The sequence below is a fragment of the Aotus nancymaae genome, unplaced genomic scaffold, assembly GCF_030222135.1.
Source record: "Aotus nancymaae isolate 86718 unplaced genomic scaffold, 86718_ANA_hifiasm-v0.15.2.pri h1tg000011l, whole genome shotgun sequence".
Lineage (NCBI taxonomy): Eukaryota > Metazoa > Chordata > Mammalia > Primates > Aotidae > Aotus > Aotus nancymaae.
In genome coordinates this window covers 88,686,972-88,703,238 of record NW_026988422.1, presented here as the reverse complement: position 1 = coordinate 88,703,238, position 16,267 = coordinate 88,686,972, and the positions used below count along the sequence as shown (strand labels likewise).

Genomic DNA, 16,267 nt, shown 5'->3' with positions numbered 1-16,267 from the left:
GCAGCCAGGTCCCCATCCTGTTCCCAGGGGACATCCCAGAGGCCAGAAACCTCAGGCCACGAGCCTGGCAAAGGCCCGCTGGTTCCCAGTCCTGCCGTGGTCGGAGCCACGGCTGTTCCTCATCATGGAAACTGGGTGCCAGGCGTGGGCCTGGGCAAGGGTGGCGCTTGACGTCTGCTCCAATGCCCTCAGAGTCAGTTGTAGGGGCCGATGGGCCGTTGAACCACATCGGAGCTGGTGGAGCCAAGTCCCCGGCCCCATAGGAGGCGGAGGACAGCCAGGACTTGGACCTTCACTGCCGGGGATGTGGGAGCAGAGGTGGGTGCACTGGCCTGTGCCAAGGAGCACGGAGATCAGGGGCCACCCCTGAACAGGTCAGGAGGAGTGGGGTGTGTGCAAGGTAGGTTGCCTGGTGGGGTCTTCGAGCCCCGGGACCTTCCCTGCCCTGAGAGTAGCTAAACCAGTGGAGTAGCTGTGCCAGGGGAGTAGCTGAGCCCGGGGAGTAGCTGAGCCAGGGGAGTAGCTAAGCCAGGGGTGTAGCTAAACCAGGGGTGGCCATCCCACCTCTGACTAGGGAACATGGGGTTTCACAGGCCAAGCTGGGTCTACCACCTCCCAGACCATAGCCAGCAGGGAAGAGACCACGGGCCTTCAGGAAGGGTCGGAGCAGGATTTCAGGATTTCAGGAGCCCAGAGCCCCTCAGCCCCTCTAGCCCAGGGCCAGCTGCCCATCTGTTCCCATTGGGATTTGCTGCGGGTGCCAGAGCCAAGAGGCCTGAGGGCTGGTCTTCACCCAGGAGACCCTTAAGACACGATGGGGCCGGCACTGGCTTTGGCCGGAGGAGGACACACAGCCCGGACACACAGAATGACGCCTGCTCCTCACCCACAGCCCCCCACTCCAGACCACACTCTCCCAAGAAGGCCCAGGGACCCCCACAGCGCACAGCAACTCCCAAGGCCCCTCTTCTCTCTCCATGCCATGCCTGGGGCCTTTCCAGGGCTGCTCCTTGCCCCTCCCCAGCCCCAGCCCCCTGACCCCTGACCCCCAACCCCCACCCCCGACCCACCCCCACCCCTGACCCTGCAGAGTCTTCACTTCCCAACATGATCATTAGTGGTCTGGGCACAGCCCAGAACCAGGCACCTCAGGCCTCCTACCCAGGCCAGTTCCCGGTGCCCGCACACAGGGGCTGCTGGGGGCATGGCCGGAGGCGGGCCGAGGCGCAGGTTTGGAGGTGGGCAGAGCGCCGGCCTCGTCTGACCTGGGCAGGGAGGTAGCCCCCATGCACCTGAGGACAGTGGTACCGAGGCCAGCTGCCTGGAAGGCAGGCACTCCCAAAGGCCAGGCCCCAGGTGGCATCGAGCTGGGGGACGAGGACTGTGTGGGGCTGGGGCCACCACCAGTCACGCCCTTAACTGCTGCAGTTGTTGGGAGGGGTGTGTGGGGAGGACCCGCTTGAGCGGCCAGCTCCACTCCCCTCGACGGTTTTAGGCCGGGATGGCAAAACCTGCCGCCTGTGGGCCATGGAGATGCAGAGGTCCAGGCAGTGAACTGTGCCAGGAGAGATGTGTGTGGTCATCACCCGCTCCTAGGGCGGGCATCCTCACACAACCCTTTCAGCGGCCTCACAAAGGGCCCCTCCTCCCCAGATGCTACAGACCTTCCTGGGCCACGTGGGTCCCCAGGGTCACATCACAGGTGCAGGGGCCCGGGGGAAGGCTGGTGAGAGACCCCTTGCAGATGGCCTTCCGGGCGGGTGCCTGGGCCGGGGGCTGCCAGCTCCCCAGTGCTGGGGCAAGGCCAGGATGGTGGGGTGGGCGAGGCTCGGTGCTGTTCCTGGGGCTGCGACCTGGGGCTGCCACATCAACTTGGGAGCACCTGCCGGAGGAGCCCACGAGGAGGGTGGGTTCCACGGTGGGGGGCAACCAGGGATGTGGGGACACTGGCACTGAGATTGGGAGGAAACAGGGACCAGGACACCCATGGGGCTGGGGGAAGATGGGGGTCTAGGTATCCCAGAAAAAGAAGTGGAACATTGAGGCTGGGGAGGACGAGCTGGCCCTGAAACAGAGTGGCGTGGCCCCCAGGAGCTCCTCAGGCCCCGGGGGGAGGGGAGCGGCCCAGCCCCACCAGCATCCCGCACTCCCCCGCCCTCCACACAGCCCTCCTGGCTCCTGGCCTCCCAGCCTGGCTGGTAAAGACAGGGACACAGGAACAGGCAAAGCAGTGCAGCCTTGGATACAAAACTGCAAACAGAGTCTTTAAAATGACAGAGGCCTCTTTGGCCCCAAACTCTGAGCCAGAGGCCCCCACTGCGGGGGCAGCTGTCCGCCCACACTGCCCTCCCTTCCAACCCAGGCGGCCCAGCAGGCAGGGACCGGGCCCCTCTGCTCTGCTCCGGCCCAGGCCTTCCAAACGGCCGCACCCGCTGGGGCGGGCTGGTGGAGTGGGGGCTGAGGATCCGCGGTCCGAGGGATTCCTGAGATGAAGTGGCCGCGGGACCCCAGGCACGGGCACTCGAGGCACCTGCCCCTAGGGGAGCCCGCCCCCACCCCATCCCATGCAAGCCGCGCACCCCGAGCCAGCCCGGTGTCCCTGTGCCCCAGGGGTGGGCCCTGTCACGTGTCCAGGGGCTCACGCGTGGGCGAGGACCCGTGGGGGCGCCCGGGCGGGCCGTGCAGCGGCGGGGGGCGGCGGCACCGAGTTGCGCTGCGGGGGGTGGCGGCTGCAGCTCCAGCGCCAGCGCGGGCGGCGGGAAGTCGCGCACCTGTCGGCGGTACTCCAGGAAGGTGCAGGCCTTGGTGGCGAGCGCCACCACGTTTTTGCCGACGAAGATGGCCGAGACGCGGCTGTCGCGGAACAGCGCCATGTTGGCGGCGCGCGCCAGCACGGCCACCACGTTGACGGTGGCGAGGCTGAGCACCGGGTAGAGCATCATCTTCTGCGGCGCGATGTGCTCGCCCTGCATGCTGACCTCGCTCAGCGCCACGCACGGCAGCACCAGCAGCAGCATGTAGCAGTAGAAGAAGGTGAGGCCCTCGGCCCACAGCGGCAGCCCGGAGCGCGGCGGCTCCCACAGGCTGGCCTGCATGTCCAGCAGGTCCAGCAGGTCCAGCGCCACCCAGAACAGGCGGCCGCGCAGGTCCTCGCGCTTGCGGAAGGTGCGCACGTACTCCATGCGGTCCAGCGCCACGAGCAGCAGGAACAGGCCGGGCACGCACACCGACAGCAGCAGCGTCAGCGCCTTGCGCGCCACGGGGTCCGCCGCGCCGCGCCGCGCCGCCTTGTAGTTCTGGAAGATGAAGTAGAGCTTGATCTCCAGGACGAAGATGTAAAGGAACCACAGGATCATGGCGTAGCCGCGCTTGGCCGTGCGCACCTCGGCGCCCACCCACACGGCCACGTAGCGCAGCACCAGCAAGAAGCACACGTCGCCCACCAGCACGATGATGCACACGCCGATCTTGCGCGGGCCCTGGTTCTGCTCCACCAGGTACGCGTCCATGACGGCCATGCTGCCCATGATCACCAGCGTGGTCAGGCACACGTGGCGCCGGTCCGGGGGCGGCAGCACCATGGTCGGCCGCCGGGCCCCGGTCTGGGCGCGCGCGGCCCACACGCCAGGCGGGACGAGGCCCTGCGGCGGCGCTCAGCCGGCCGGCATGGCGCGGCGCGGCCTGGCGAGCTCGGAACCTGGGGAGACCGGAGGAGACAGGGTCAGGGTGAGGGCTTGGGCGGCCTCCCCCCGCCCCCACCCCATGCCTCCCACCCGCGGGGCCCGAGGCACCGCGCGCGCCTTCGCCCATGCGCGAACCGGCGGCCGCGAACCGCGGCGAGGCCTCCAGGGGTCGCTGCTGCCTCGCCAGAGCACCCGGGCCTCGTTCCCGCCGCCAGGAAGGAAACGGAACGGACGCGTTTTCTGCCCGCCGCGCGCGTTCCCGGAGCCCGGGGAGGGGTTGTCCCTCCTGGCTCCGGCGGCCCAGACCCCACGCACGCGCTGCTGGCCCCAAGCCGTTCCCGCGGAGTTTCGGGCGTCCCTCTCCCCGCCGCCACCGCACCGGGCCGGGAGGCGGGCCTGCCCCTCCGCTCTCGGAGTGCCCAAGGAGGCCCCGGTCCCTCCCCGGCTTTCTGATCTGGGACCAAGAGTCACCCAGGTCCGGATGCATCCGTCCCACAAGCCTCTCCGAGCCTCCCCGCCCCTGCCTGGCAGCCCCCACGTCTCTCCTCCCTGCGCGGGCCGGCTCGGTCCACCCTCCGGGGCGCGTGACCACCGCCTGCCCTGCTCCCCTTGGCTCCGCATGCCCCTGGCGAGGCGCTGTCTCCCACCCTCTGCCCCGGCACAGCCACCCTGCTCTGCTCCTGTGGCCGGGGCGCTGCATCTGGCTGCCCTCGAGTCTCCAAGGCCCCTCGGGCTCCCACGGCCCCTACACCTCTGTCCCACACCTGGCACTGGGTCGTGGCCGTGCCGTCGGATTCCCACACCGGACTGTGGGTACCCACAGCTGGGCCCGCGCACACCTGGGTGACGATAGAGGCCCGCACGCCCTCACCCGCCCCACAGTCACTGGCAGGCTCACTCCACACGCCCCAGGCCTGGGGCTCCGTTTACTGCCCTGTCTAGACAAAGGCATAAAATTTAATGTCCCCGTGACGTTCGGGCGCTCGGACTGCCCCGGTGACACCGCAGCCCCCATGGATCCGGGAAGGCGTTGAACTCTGCAGTCCCGCCCCCTGCCCCCACCAGCACTCACCGCCCAGGACCCCCCACCCCTCGGAGCTCTTACGGGTCGCGCAGACAGTGCCTTGGGGGTCCTCAGCCCACGCCCCTGCCTCCAGGGTTCCCCGCGCTGCGGGTCCCACCGGGACACTCACGTCCACTGGGTCGACACGTCTGACCCAGGAAGCCTTCTCTGGGCCCATTCCAGGCCCACCAGGGCCTCCCCTAACTGCAGCCGCAACCTGAGAATTTCCTCCCTCTCCGCGCTCAGCCGGGCCAAATAAATAGCGGAGGAGCCGCGGCGCCGCTCACCCTTTCCGGCCGTGCCTTCGGCCCCTCGCCCCGCTCCGCGGTTGCTCGATCCTCAGCCACTGGGCAAACGCGGGCCAAGGGCCGAGGGGCTCTGCGCTGGCGAAGGGAGACGGACTCCAGCCCCTAGGGGAGCCCCTGTCCGGGGAAGCCAGAGCCCGGCTGGGCCACCCCTCCCTAGGGACCTGTCCCGGGTCCGCTGGGCCCCGGCCGAGGTCCCCTCCTCCCCCCACGCCGCGCGGCTCAGACCTGGCACAGACTCTGAGGCCTCCAGGCCCTTCCCTGCCCGCGCCCCCTAAGGACCCCCGCCCCGGAACTACCCCCTCTGAGCCCCGGGGAGGAGGGGCGGCGAGGGGGCCGCTGCGCTCCCGCCGCGGGCCGGTGCAGAGCTTGGGCCGCTCCCAGCAGGCTGCGTCTCCGTTTGTCCCCACGAAGCTTCCCCACGCAGGGCCGGTCCCCGCCACCCCGCCGGCCCCAGGCCTCACCGCGGCCGCCTCGGCCCCCGCCCCGCAGCCCCCACGCCCGGAGGTGCAGGGTCGCCCAGGCCCGCCGCGCGCCCATCCAGTCCCGCCCGCGCCCGCGCCTACCCCGCCGCCCGCAGATGCCGCTCCGGGGCCCGCCCGCCGAGCCTCTGCCGCCGCCGCCCGGACCGCGCCGGCTCCTCCCGCCGCGCCCCTCCCGCGCCCGCGCGGCGCCGCCCCCGGCCCAGAGGCCCCGCCCCGCGCCCCTCGGCCCGTGAGCCCCGCGGGATCTGGGGGCCTCGGAGCGCGGGGGTCCCGGCGCCCCGCCCCCTCCGCAGCGCCGGTTGCCACGGCGACAGCGCGGCGCGGCGGCGCGCAGGGCAGGTGGCTCCGAGAAGCAGGGCGCCCTCGTGCACCCCCGGGGGCTCGGGGTCCCTCTCCACCCTCCTCACCCACCGCCCGGAATCGCCGGGTAGATCAGTGCCCGCCGCGCTCTGAAACTCCGCTGCAGCCCCCTGGAGACAGACTCTGGCCGACCCCGAGAGCGACCCGACTCCGCCGGACGGTGCCCGCCGGCCCGGGAGCTGGCAGGGACGTAGGCGCAGGGTTGGCCGGGCCGGCGGGGCCCTCCGTGCTGCCCTCTGTCCTCTCTGGGGAGAAATCCAGCCTTCTCGGGTTTCTTCTCAGGACACAGGAAAGGAATGATGAGCGGCCCCCATCTTCTTCCGCAGCGCATCAAGGAGGAAACTAGGGTTTGGGGACTTTGGCGTCATTTTGTCACTGAGGGGACACTCACTGAGCCCCCCGCCCACATCCCGTCCATCTCTGGGGCAGAGGCTGTCCCGCGTGAGCCAGAGGAGAACCCCAGGGCCCCTTCTGCCTGCCTGCCCTCCTCCCAGAACTGCGCTCACTTCCCTCTGACAGAGAAGACCAGGGTCAAAGGGACACCGGATTTGGGGAAAGGCCAGAATTTGAGGCGCCACTCAACTGTTAGTGAACTTCCAGATTCTCTTCCCGTGTCCCCCGCCTGGACTCAACTCAGCCTGAAAGCCAGAAGTGGACAGAGAGCTCCAGAAGTCCACTAGTCCCGGCACAGGGGACAGCAAACAAAAAGGTCGTTTGTGCTCCCAGGGAGTGGGACAATGCCCCGGGGAAGCTCAGGGTTCGGGAGGACAGGGGTTTTTTCGGTTTTGCGGTTTTTTGTAGTGTTTTTATTTTACTGTTCTCCATTCCCTGGTGCCCCAGCCCCTAGGTATCCCATCAAAGCCATGACCAAGACGTGGGGTTGACAAGCAGCTAAAACACCGAGGGAGAAGAACCTTCCTTTCCAGCCCAGGAGGTGTGGTCCACAGGGCCAGGAGAGATGGTGGACAGGGAGGAGCATTAGAAAGCAGCCCAAGAAGCCACACAAGCCAGGCATGTACGAGTCTGACCCTCATTCGCTCCCAAAGACTGAGAACTGAACAAAAGGACAGGGCACTGCCCGTGTCCCACACTGGCCACTGGGTAGTGCACGCAGAGGACAGATCTGAGTCCTACTGCAAAGGCTTTGGAAGCAAAACTGATGTGGGAGGCAGGACCCGCAGGAGCCTGTTTGAACTTGTGGCCTGAAACCAACTAGGTTCATTGTGTGATGAAACAAAATACCAACATTGTCCGTGGGATTTAAAAAAGACCAGACTCATAACAATGTCTGAATGTGCAGGATACGATCTGCAATTACTCTGCATGTGAAGAACCAGGAAATCCAGCCTGCAGGACAGAAGGCAGTAACGGCCACCAATGCCAGGATGACACGAAAGCCCTCAACTGAGTGGCAGCAGATCGAATCAAGCACCGCTGAAACACACACACAAATACCACCACCGAACGGAGGCTGGCCAGGAAGGCAAGGCTAGTTCAACACGTGAAAATGAATCCATGTGATCTACCATACTAGTCTCAAGAAGAAAACATGTGATCGTCTCAATCAATTCAAAGAGAGCATTTGACAGAGTCCAACACTCCTCCATGATAAACGCTCCCAGCAGACTAGAAAGCAAAGGGATGTGCCTAGTCTCATAAAGAGAATCTACAAAAAGCAACGAAAACAGCAGGCCAGGGGTGGTGGCTCACCCCTGTAATCTCAACACTTTGGGAGGCCCGGAGTTCAAGACCAGCCTGAGCAACATAGAGAGACTCCGTATCTGTGATTTTTAATTAAAAAAAAAAGCCAGGTGCTGTGGCTCATGCCTATAATACCAGCATTTGGGGAAGCCAACGTGGGTGGATTGCTTGAGCTTGAGTTCAAGATCAGCCTGGGAAACATGGTGAAACCCCGTCTACAAAAAAGACGAAACAGTCTGGCTGGGTGTGGTGGCTCACCCTGTAATCCCAACACTTTGGGAGGCCAAGGTGGGCAGATCACCTGAGCTCAGGAGTCGACGCCAGCCTGGGCAACATGGTGAAACACCATCTCTAGCAGTCCGTAGTGACACACGTCTGTAATTCCAGCTACTCGGGAGGCTGAGGCATGAGAATTGCTGAGAACCTGGGAGGCGGAGGTTGCAGTGAACTGAGATCGCACCACTGCACTCCAGCCTAGGCAACAGAGCAAGACCCTGTCTTAAAAAAAAAAACACTCTGGATCTGAGGCGGGGGGATCACAAGGTGCTAATAATGAAGGATAAATACTGAGCCCTAGCCAATGCAATAAAACCAGAAAAATAAAAGGCATACAGATTAGAAAGGAAGAAATAAAAATACCCCATCCATAAATAACGTTGAAGTCTATATAGAAAATCCCAAGAAATTTACCAAAAAAAAAAAAAGAATACTAGTAATAATTGAAAACCAAAATTTTTAAAGCCATGCTATTTACAATAGTCCTCCAGTAAATTGATTAGTTTGGTATTAATCTAACAAGACCAGTACAGGATTTGTATGCTGAAAACTATCAAACGCTGATAAAAGAAATCAAACAGGCCAGCCATGGTGGCTCACGCCTGTAATCCCAGCACTTTGGGAAACCGAGGTGGGTAGATCACGAGGTCAAGAGATCGAGACTATCCTGGCCAGCACGGTGAAATCCTGTCTCTACTAAAAATACAAAAAATTAGCTGGGCCTGGTGACACACACCTGTAGTCCCAGCTACTTGGGAGGCTGAGGCAGGAAAATCGCTTGAACCCGTGAGGCAGAGGTTGCAGTGAACCGAGATCATGCCCCTGCACTCCAGCTTGATGACAGAGCGAGACTTCATCTCAAAAAAAAAGAAAGAAATCAAAGAAGGCCTAAATATATGGAGAGGCATACTGTGTTCCTGAATTAGAATGAACGTAGTTAAGATACCAATTCTCTCCAAAACGACTACAGATTTAATGCAATTTCAATTAAAATCCCTGCAGGAAATTTTATAGATAGAGACAATCTTATTCTGAAATGTACATAGAAATGAAAAGGAACTAGAGTTGCCAAAATAATTCTGGAAAAGAAGGGAAGGAGTTGGAGGGCTCTCACTGACGGACGTTAACTCACTGTAAACCCGAACCAGTTGAGACGGGCTGCACTGGCAGAGGGTCAGCCAGCAGCTCAGTGGAACAAGCGCACAAGCACGGCCGCTGACTGCTTAACAGCTTGATTGAAATATAATTCAAACACCATAAAATTCATCCATTTGGCCGGGCACGGTGGCTCACGCCTGTAATCCCAGCACTTTGGGAGGCTGAGGCGGGGGGATCACGAGGTCAAGAAATCAAGACCATCCTGGCCAACATGGTGAAGTCCTGACTCTACTAAGAATACAAAAATTAGCCAGGTGTGGTGGCGGACGCCTGTAGTCCCAGCTACTCGGGAGCCTGAAGCAGGAGAATCGCTTGAGCCTGGGAGGCGGAGGCTGCAGTGAGCCGAGATCATGCCATTGTACTCCAGCGTAGGCAACAGAGCGAGACTCCATCTCAAAAAAACAAATGAAGTGTGCAATTCAGCCAAGCACAGCAGCTCACTCCTGTAATTCCAGCGCTTCAGGAGGCCAGGAAGGAGAATGCTTGAGCCCAAGAGTTCCGTACCAGCCTGGGTAACATAGCAAGACCTCGTCTCTACAGAAAATAAAGAGCAGGTGAGGTGGTGGGGTATGCCTGTAGTCACAGCTACTTGGCGGGCTGAGGTGGGAGGACCACTTGAGCCTGGGAGGTTGAGGCTACAGTGAGCCATGAGAGCTTGGGCAATAGAGTGAAACTCTTTCTCAAAAAGCAAAAGTGTACGGGCTGGGCACGGTGGCTGAATCCCAGCACTTTGAGAGGCTGAGGCAGGCAGATCACTTGAGGTCAGGAGTTCAAGACCAGCCTGGCCAACATAGTGAAACCCCGTCTCTACTTAAAATACAAAAATTAGCTGGGCGTGGTGGCATACTCCTGTAATCCCAGCTACTCGGGAGCCTGAGGCAGGAGGATAATCACTTGAACCCAGGAAGCAGAAGTTGCAGTGAGCAGAGATCACACCACTGCACCACTCCAGCCTGGGTGACAGAGTGAGACTCATCTGAAAAAAAAGAATGAAAGAAAAAGTGTACAATTCTACAATTCAATAATTTTTGGTATATTTACACATGTCGTAATCAATTTTAAAACATCTTCATCATCCCCAAAAGAAGCCCCAGACCAGTAGCATTCATCCCCTTTCACCCCCAACTTCTTCCCGGTTTCCCAGCCCCTGGCAACTGCTAATCTAATTTCTCTCTCTACAGATGCGCCTCTTCTGGAAGTTTCATACGGTGGGATCATACCGTATGCGGTCATCTGAGACGGGCTTAACCTGCTAAGCACGACGTGTTCACCCACGTTCGTGTTGCAGCGTGTCGTTATTCCTTCCTTTGCATCGCAAATCATATTCCATTCTTTTGTTACCTCGTTTGGGTGTTTCCATCTTCTGGTTATCACGGACGTGGCTATGGACACTTGAGTAGAAAATCTGATGCGGACCTGTGCTTATTTCTCCTAGGCACCCATGTAGCAGTGCGGTGGCCAGGCCGTATGTCACTCTGTGTTTAACGTTCTCGGGAAGTGCCGCTTTTCGGATCACTTTACGTTTCCATCAGCAACGTATGAAGAGTCCAGTTTCTTCACATCCTTGCCAACACTTGTTACTGTCAGTGTTTTTCATCGTAGCCACCATGGTGGGTGTGAAATGCTGCCTCACTCTGGCTCTGAGTTGCATTGCCCTGATGGCTAATGGCACTGGGCACTGGGTCACGTGTTTATGGGTCATTTGCATATCTCCTTCGGAGAAATGTCTGTCCAAGTCCTTTGCACATTTTTCCATTGGGTTATTTATCCTCTTACTCTTCCATTCTAAGAGTTCCTTATATGTTCTGGATACAATTCTCTTATCACATACATGATTTGCAAATGTTTTTCCCATTTTGTGTGTTGTCTTTTCAACTTTTTTTTTAGACAGAGTCATGCTCTGTCATCCAGGTTGGAGTGCTATGGCACAATCTCAGCTCACTGCAACCTCTACCTCCCAGGTTCAATCAATTCTCATGCCTCAGCCTCCCAAGTAGATGGAAATACAGGCACCCGCCACCACACCCAGCTAAATTTTGTATCTTTAATAGAGACAGGGTTTCACCATGTTGGCCAGGCTGGTCTCAAACTCCTGACCTCAGGCAGTCCACTTGCCTAAGTCTCTCAAAGTGCTGGGATTACAGGCGTGAGCCACCACGCCCGGTCTCAACCGTTTTTTTGAGACAGGGTCTCTCTCTGTCACCCAGGCTGGAGTGCAGAGGTGCAATCTCAGCTCACTGCAACCTCTACCTCCCAGGTTCAAGCGACTCTCCTGCCTCAGCCTCCCAGGTAGCTGGGATTATAGGTGTGTGCCAATTTTTGTATTTTTAGTAGAGACAAGGTTTCACCATGGTGACCAGTCTGGTCTCGAACTCCTGATGTCGTGATCCGCCCACCTCAGCCTCCCAAAGTGCTAGGATTACAGCAGTGAGCCACCGCACCTGGGCAGAAACTTCTTTTTTTCTTTATTATTATTATTATTTTTAAGACAGGGTTTCACCATATTGATCAGGCTGGTCTTGAACTCCCAACCTCAGGTGATCCGCCTGCCTTGGCCTCCAAAGTGTTTGGATTACAGGCCTGAGCCACCACGCCCGGCCCTTTTTTTTCTTTTTTTAAGACACGAGTTTTGCTTTTGTCACCTAGGCTGGAGTGCAATGGTGCAATCTTGGCTCACTGCAACCTTCACCTCACAGGTTCAAGCTATTCTCCTGCCTCAGCCTCCCGAGTAGCTGGGACTACAGGCGAGAGCCACCATGCCCAGCTAATTTTTGTATTTTTAGTAGAGATGTTGGCCAGGATGGTCTCAAACTCCCAACATCATGATCGGCCCGCCCCGGCCTCCCAAAGTGCTGGGATTACAGATGTGAGCCACCGCACCTGGCCAAGAAACTTCTATTTTAATTAAACCCAATTTATCTATCTTTTATTTTGTTGCTTGTGCTTTTCTGTGTCCTAAGAAGCTTTTGCATAATCCAAGTTCACAAAGATTTTCTCCTGTTTTCTTCTAGAAGTTTTATGGTTTTAGGTTTTACGTTTAGGTCTGTGATGCATTTTCAAGTTAAATTCCATGTCTGTTGCAAAGAAGGGATTTGTTGTGGGCTAAATCATGGCTCCCAAAAGGGTATGTTTAGGTCCTGGCCGTGGTACCTGTGAATGTGACCTTATTTGAAAATAGGATCTTTGTGGATCTAATCGAGTTAAGTTGAGATCACGTTGGACTGGGGTGGCCTACATCCAATGGCTGCGTCCTTATAGGAAGAAAGAGTCTTGAAGACGGACACACACGTCGGAAAGAAGGCTGAGTGAGGACAGACAGAGGCTGGAGGGAAGCAGCTGCAAGCTGAGAGTTGCTGGCAACGTTACTGACACACCAGCGTTTCGGTCCAAGTCCCGCTGCTTGCGCACAGCAAGCCAATCACTGAGGTGCCAAGTGTGGCCAAGGAAGAAGGCTTTAATCAGGTGCTGAGCCAAGGCGATGGGAGCTCAGTCTCAAATCCATCTCCTGACCGACTAGAACCAGGAGTTCACATCGCAGGGAAGAAACCTAACAATATGTAAGAAAACAAGAACTAGGGAGGGGCAATGTATTAGTTCGTTTTCATGCTGCTGATAAAGACATACCTGAAATTGGGAACAAAAAAAAGGTTTAAGTGGACTGACAGTCCCACACAGCTGAGGAGTTCACCGAATCATGGTGGCAGGTGAAAGGCACTTCTTCCGTGGCAGCAGCAAGAGAAAATGAGAGAGAAGCAAAAGCAGAAATTCCCCATAAACCATCAAATCTCGTGAGACTTATTCAGTATCAAGAGAATTGCATGGGAAAGACTGGCCCCCATAATTCAATTACCCCCTGCGTCCCTCCCACAACACACGGGAATTCTGGGAGATACAATTCAAATTGAGATTTGGGTGGACACAGCCCAGCCATACCATGCAAGGAAGAAATCATGGTGAATGAGGGGTCCAGTATCTGTGCCTTGGCCTGGGGAGTTTCAGTTCTTTGATACTTTTTTGAGAGGCCTGAAAATTTCTTGGCTGAGGAAGAAAGTCAGATAAAACAAAAGTTTCAAGCTTTAAGACCAGAGGGTCAATCTCTGTGTTTTCAAAAAGAACAGTCTATGGGACCGTTGGGTCAGTTTCAGCAACACCAGCCCTGCAGACACCTTGATCTTGGGTTTCTAGCTTCCAGAGCATAGAGAATGAACTCCTGTGGTCTGCGCGCCCGTTTGTGCTTTGTTAGGAAAGCCCTGGAGCACAAACCCAGCACCATTTGGTGAAAAGACGATTCTTTCCCCTTCAATGGTCTTGACATCCTTTTCAAAAATCAATTGGCCATAAACACATAAGCATTTATTTCTGGATTCTCCACTCTGTTGCAGTGATCGGTAAGTCTGTCCTTCTGAGCCCCTCATTGTCCTGACTTCTGCAGCTTGGTAGTAAGTGTTGACATTAGGAACTGTAGACCCTCCACCTGTTTTCTTCAAGACCATTTTGAGGCCAGGTGTAGTGGCTCACTCTGTAATCCCAGCGCTTTGGGAGGTGGAGGCGGGTGGATCGCTTGAAGCCAGGAGTTCAGTCAAGACCAGCCTGGCCAACATGGTGAAACCCCATCTTTACTAAAAATACAAAAATTAGCCAAGCGTGCTGGTGAGCACCTGTAATCCCAGCCACTCGGGAGGCTGAGGCAAGAGAATCGCTTGAACCTGGGAGGCAGAGGTTGCAGTGAGCCAAGATCTCACCACAGTACTCCAGCCTGGGCAACAGAGCAAGACTCCGTCTCAAAACAAAACAGAAGAAACACTGGTTTGGCTGCCCTGGATCTCTTGCATTTCCCTGTGAATTTCAGAATCCGCTTGTCAATTTCTGCCACAACCAAAGAAGCCACGTGTGGTTTTGATAGGGATTGCATTAAGTCTGAAGGTCAGTTTGTGATGAACAGAGTGTCCTTATATTTCCTTAGTCAGGTCTTCTTTAATTTCTTTCAAGAACGTTTTGTCGTTTTCAGAGCACACGGTTTACAGTTCTTTTTTAGCAGAATATACACCGTACGTGGCCGTTTTACGCTTCTTCCGTAGAATCTGTGTTTAATTCTTTTTTACTCTGCTATAAATGGGATTTTTTGACTTGATTTCAGTTGCTCACGGCTAGTGCAGAGAAATACCATGGATGTTTGCACAGCGATCACAGGATTCTGCAACCTTGATGAACTTCTTTATTAGTGCTAGTATTTTTAGTGCATTTCTGAGGATTTTCTATATATAAGACTATGTCATCTGCAGAGAGAGAGTTTCACGTCTTCCTTTCTGATCTGGATGTCCTTTATTCCTTTGACTTGCTGAATTGCCTTGGCTACAGCGTCCAGTACGATGCTGAGAAGTGAGAGGAGACATCCTGCTCTTGTTTTTGATCCCAGGCGGAGAGCATCCTGCCTTTTACCATCAAGTAGAATGTTAGCTGTGGGGCTTAGCAGACCTCTTTCATCAGGTTGAGGAAATTCCCTTCCACTCCTAGCTTTTTGAAAGCAGTAATTAATTTTTAACTAAAGTGCAAAGGTGAACTGACATTGGAAAGATAGTCTTTTCACCAAACTGGACATCTGTTTGGGGGGAAAAAAGGATCCTCAGCCTAGATCCTCATTCCTTATGCAAAAATTAACTCAAAATGATCACAGGTCTAAATGTCAAGCAGAAAGCTACAAAACCTTTAGAAGAAAAAGAAGAAATCTTCACAACCTGGGCCAAGGCTAAAAATATTGTTAAACACAACAACAAAAGCTCAATCCATAAAAGAGAAATTGATAAATTGGATTTCATCAAAATTTAAACCTTTTTTTCCGTGTAAAAGTCACTGTTAAGAGAATGAAAAGACAAGTTATACACTGGAGAAAGTATAGTGTATGAGTCCGTTCTCACGCTGCTATGAAGAAATACCCAAGACTGGGTAACTTATAAAGGAAAAAGGTTTCATTGACTCACAGTTCCGCATGCCTGGGGAGGCCTCAGGAGACTTAGAATCGTGGCGGAAGGGGAAGCAAACACATCCTTCTTCACATGGCGGCAGGAGAAGGAAGCGGGAAAAGTCCCTTATAAAACCATCAGACCTCGTGAGAACTCACTATCAAGAGAAGAGTAGCATGGGGGTAACCGCCCCCAAGATTCAATTACCTCCCACCGGGTCCCTCCCACATGTGGGGATTATGGGAACTACAATGAAGAGATTTGGGTGGGGACACCGCCCAACCACATCACTTGTGAGTCACATATCAAACAAAAGATTTGCTTGCAGAATAGACATATATAATTATTTAACCTTTATGTTCAGGAGTGAACAACAAACACGTGCAGGTCTGTTATATGGTTAACTTGTGTAAAGAGGGTTTGTTGTACAGATTAGTTCACCCAGGTACTAAGCCTTTGTACTCATTCGTTATTTACCTGATCCTCTCCCTCCCCCCACCCTCCACCCTCCGATAGGCCAATGGCAGTTGCTCCCCTCTATGTGTCCATGTGTTCTCATCATTTAGCTCCCCCTTGTAAGGGAGAACACGTATTTTGGTTTTGGTTTCTGCATTAGCTTGCTAAGGATAATGGCCTTCAGCTCCATCCATGTTCCTGCAAAAAACAAGATCTCATTCTTCTTTATGGCTGCATAGTATTCCATAGTGTAGAGGCACCACATTTTCTTTATCTGGTCTATTACTGATGGGCATTCAGGTTGATTCCATGTCTTTGCCATTGTGAATAGTGCTGCATGTGTCTTTATGATAGAACCATTTCTACTCCTTTGGGTATATATCCAGTAATGGGATTTCTGGGTTGAATACTAGTTCTGTTTTTAGGTCTTTGAGGAATCACCACACTGTTTTCCACAATGGTTGAACTAATTTACACTTCCACCAGCAGTGTATAAGCATTCCTTTTTCTGCACAAATTCACCAGCACCTATTTTTTTGCTTCAGAATACATGTTTTTTTAACTCTTAAAATCAGCAGCCGGGCCCAGTGGTTCACGCCTGTAATCCCAGCACTTTGGGAGGCCGAAGCAGGTGGATTATGAGGTAAGGAGTTTGAGACCAGCCTGGCCAGCATGGTGAAATCCCATCTCTACTAAAACTACAAAAATTAGCCAGGCATGGTGGCACATGCCTGTAATCTCAGCTACTTGGGAGGCTGAGGTAGGAGGAGAATTGCTTAAACCCAGGAGGTGAAAATTGCAGTGAGCTGAGATCGTGCCA

The 16,267-nt window shown here is 55.8% G+C and overlaps 1 protein-coding gene across 1 annotated transcript; it reads right to left on the bottom strand.

Annotated features, from left to right (window-relative positions):
- Positions 1 to 2,622: 2,622 nt before the first annotated feature.
- On the bottom strand, positions 2,623 to 3,581 carry TMEM121 (transmembrane protein 121). Its single transcript, XM_012471113.3, is given in 3 exon segments — positions 2,623 to 2,695; positions 2,697 to 2,722; positions 2,724 to 3,581. Coding segments are annotated over 3 exon segments (957 nt in total).
- Between the last annotated feature and the right edge of the window lie 12,686 nt (positions 3,582 to 16,267).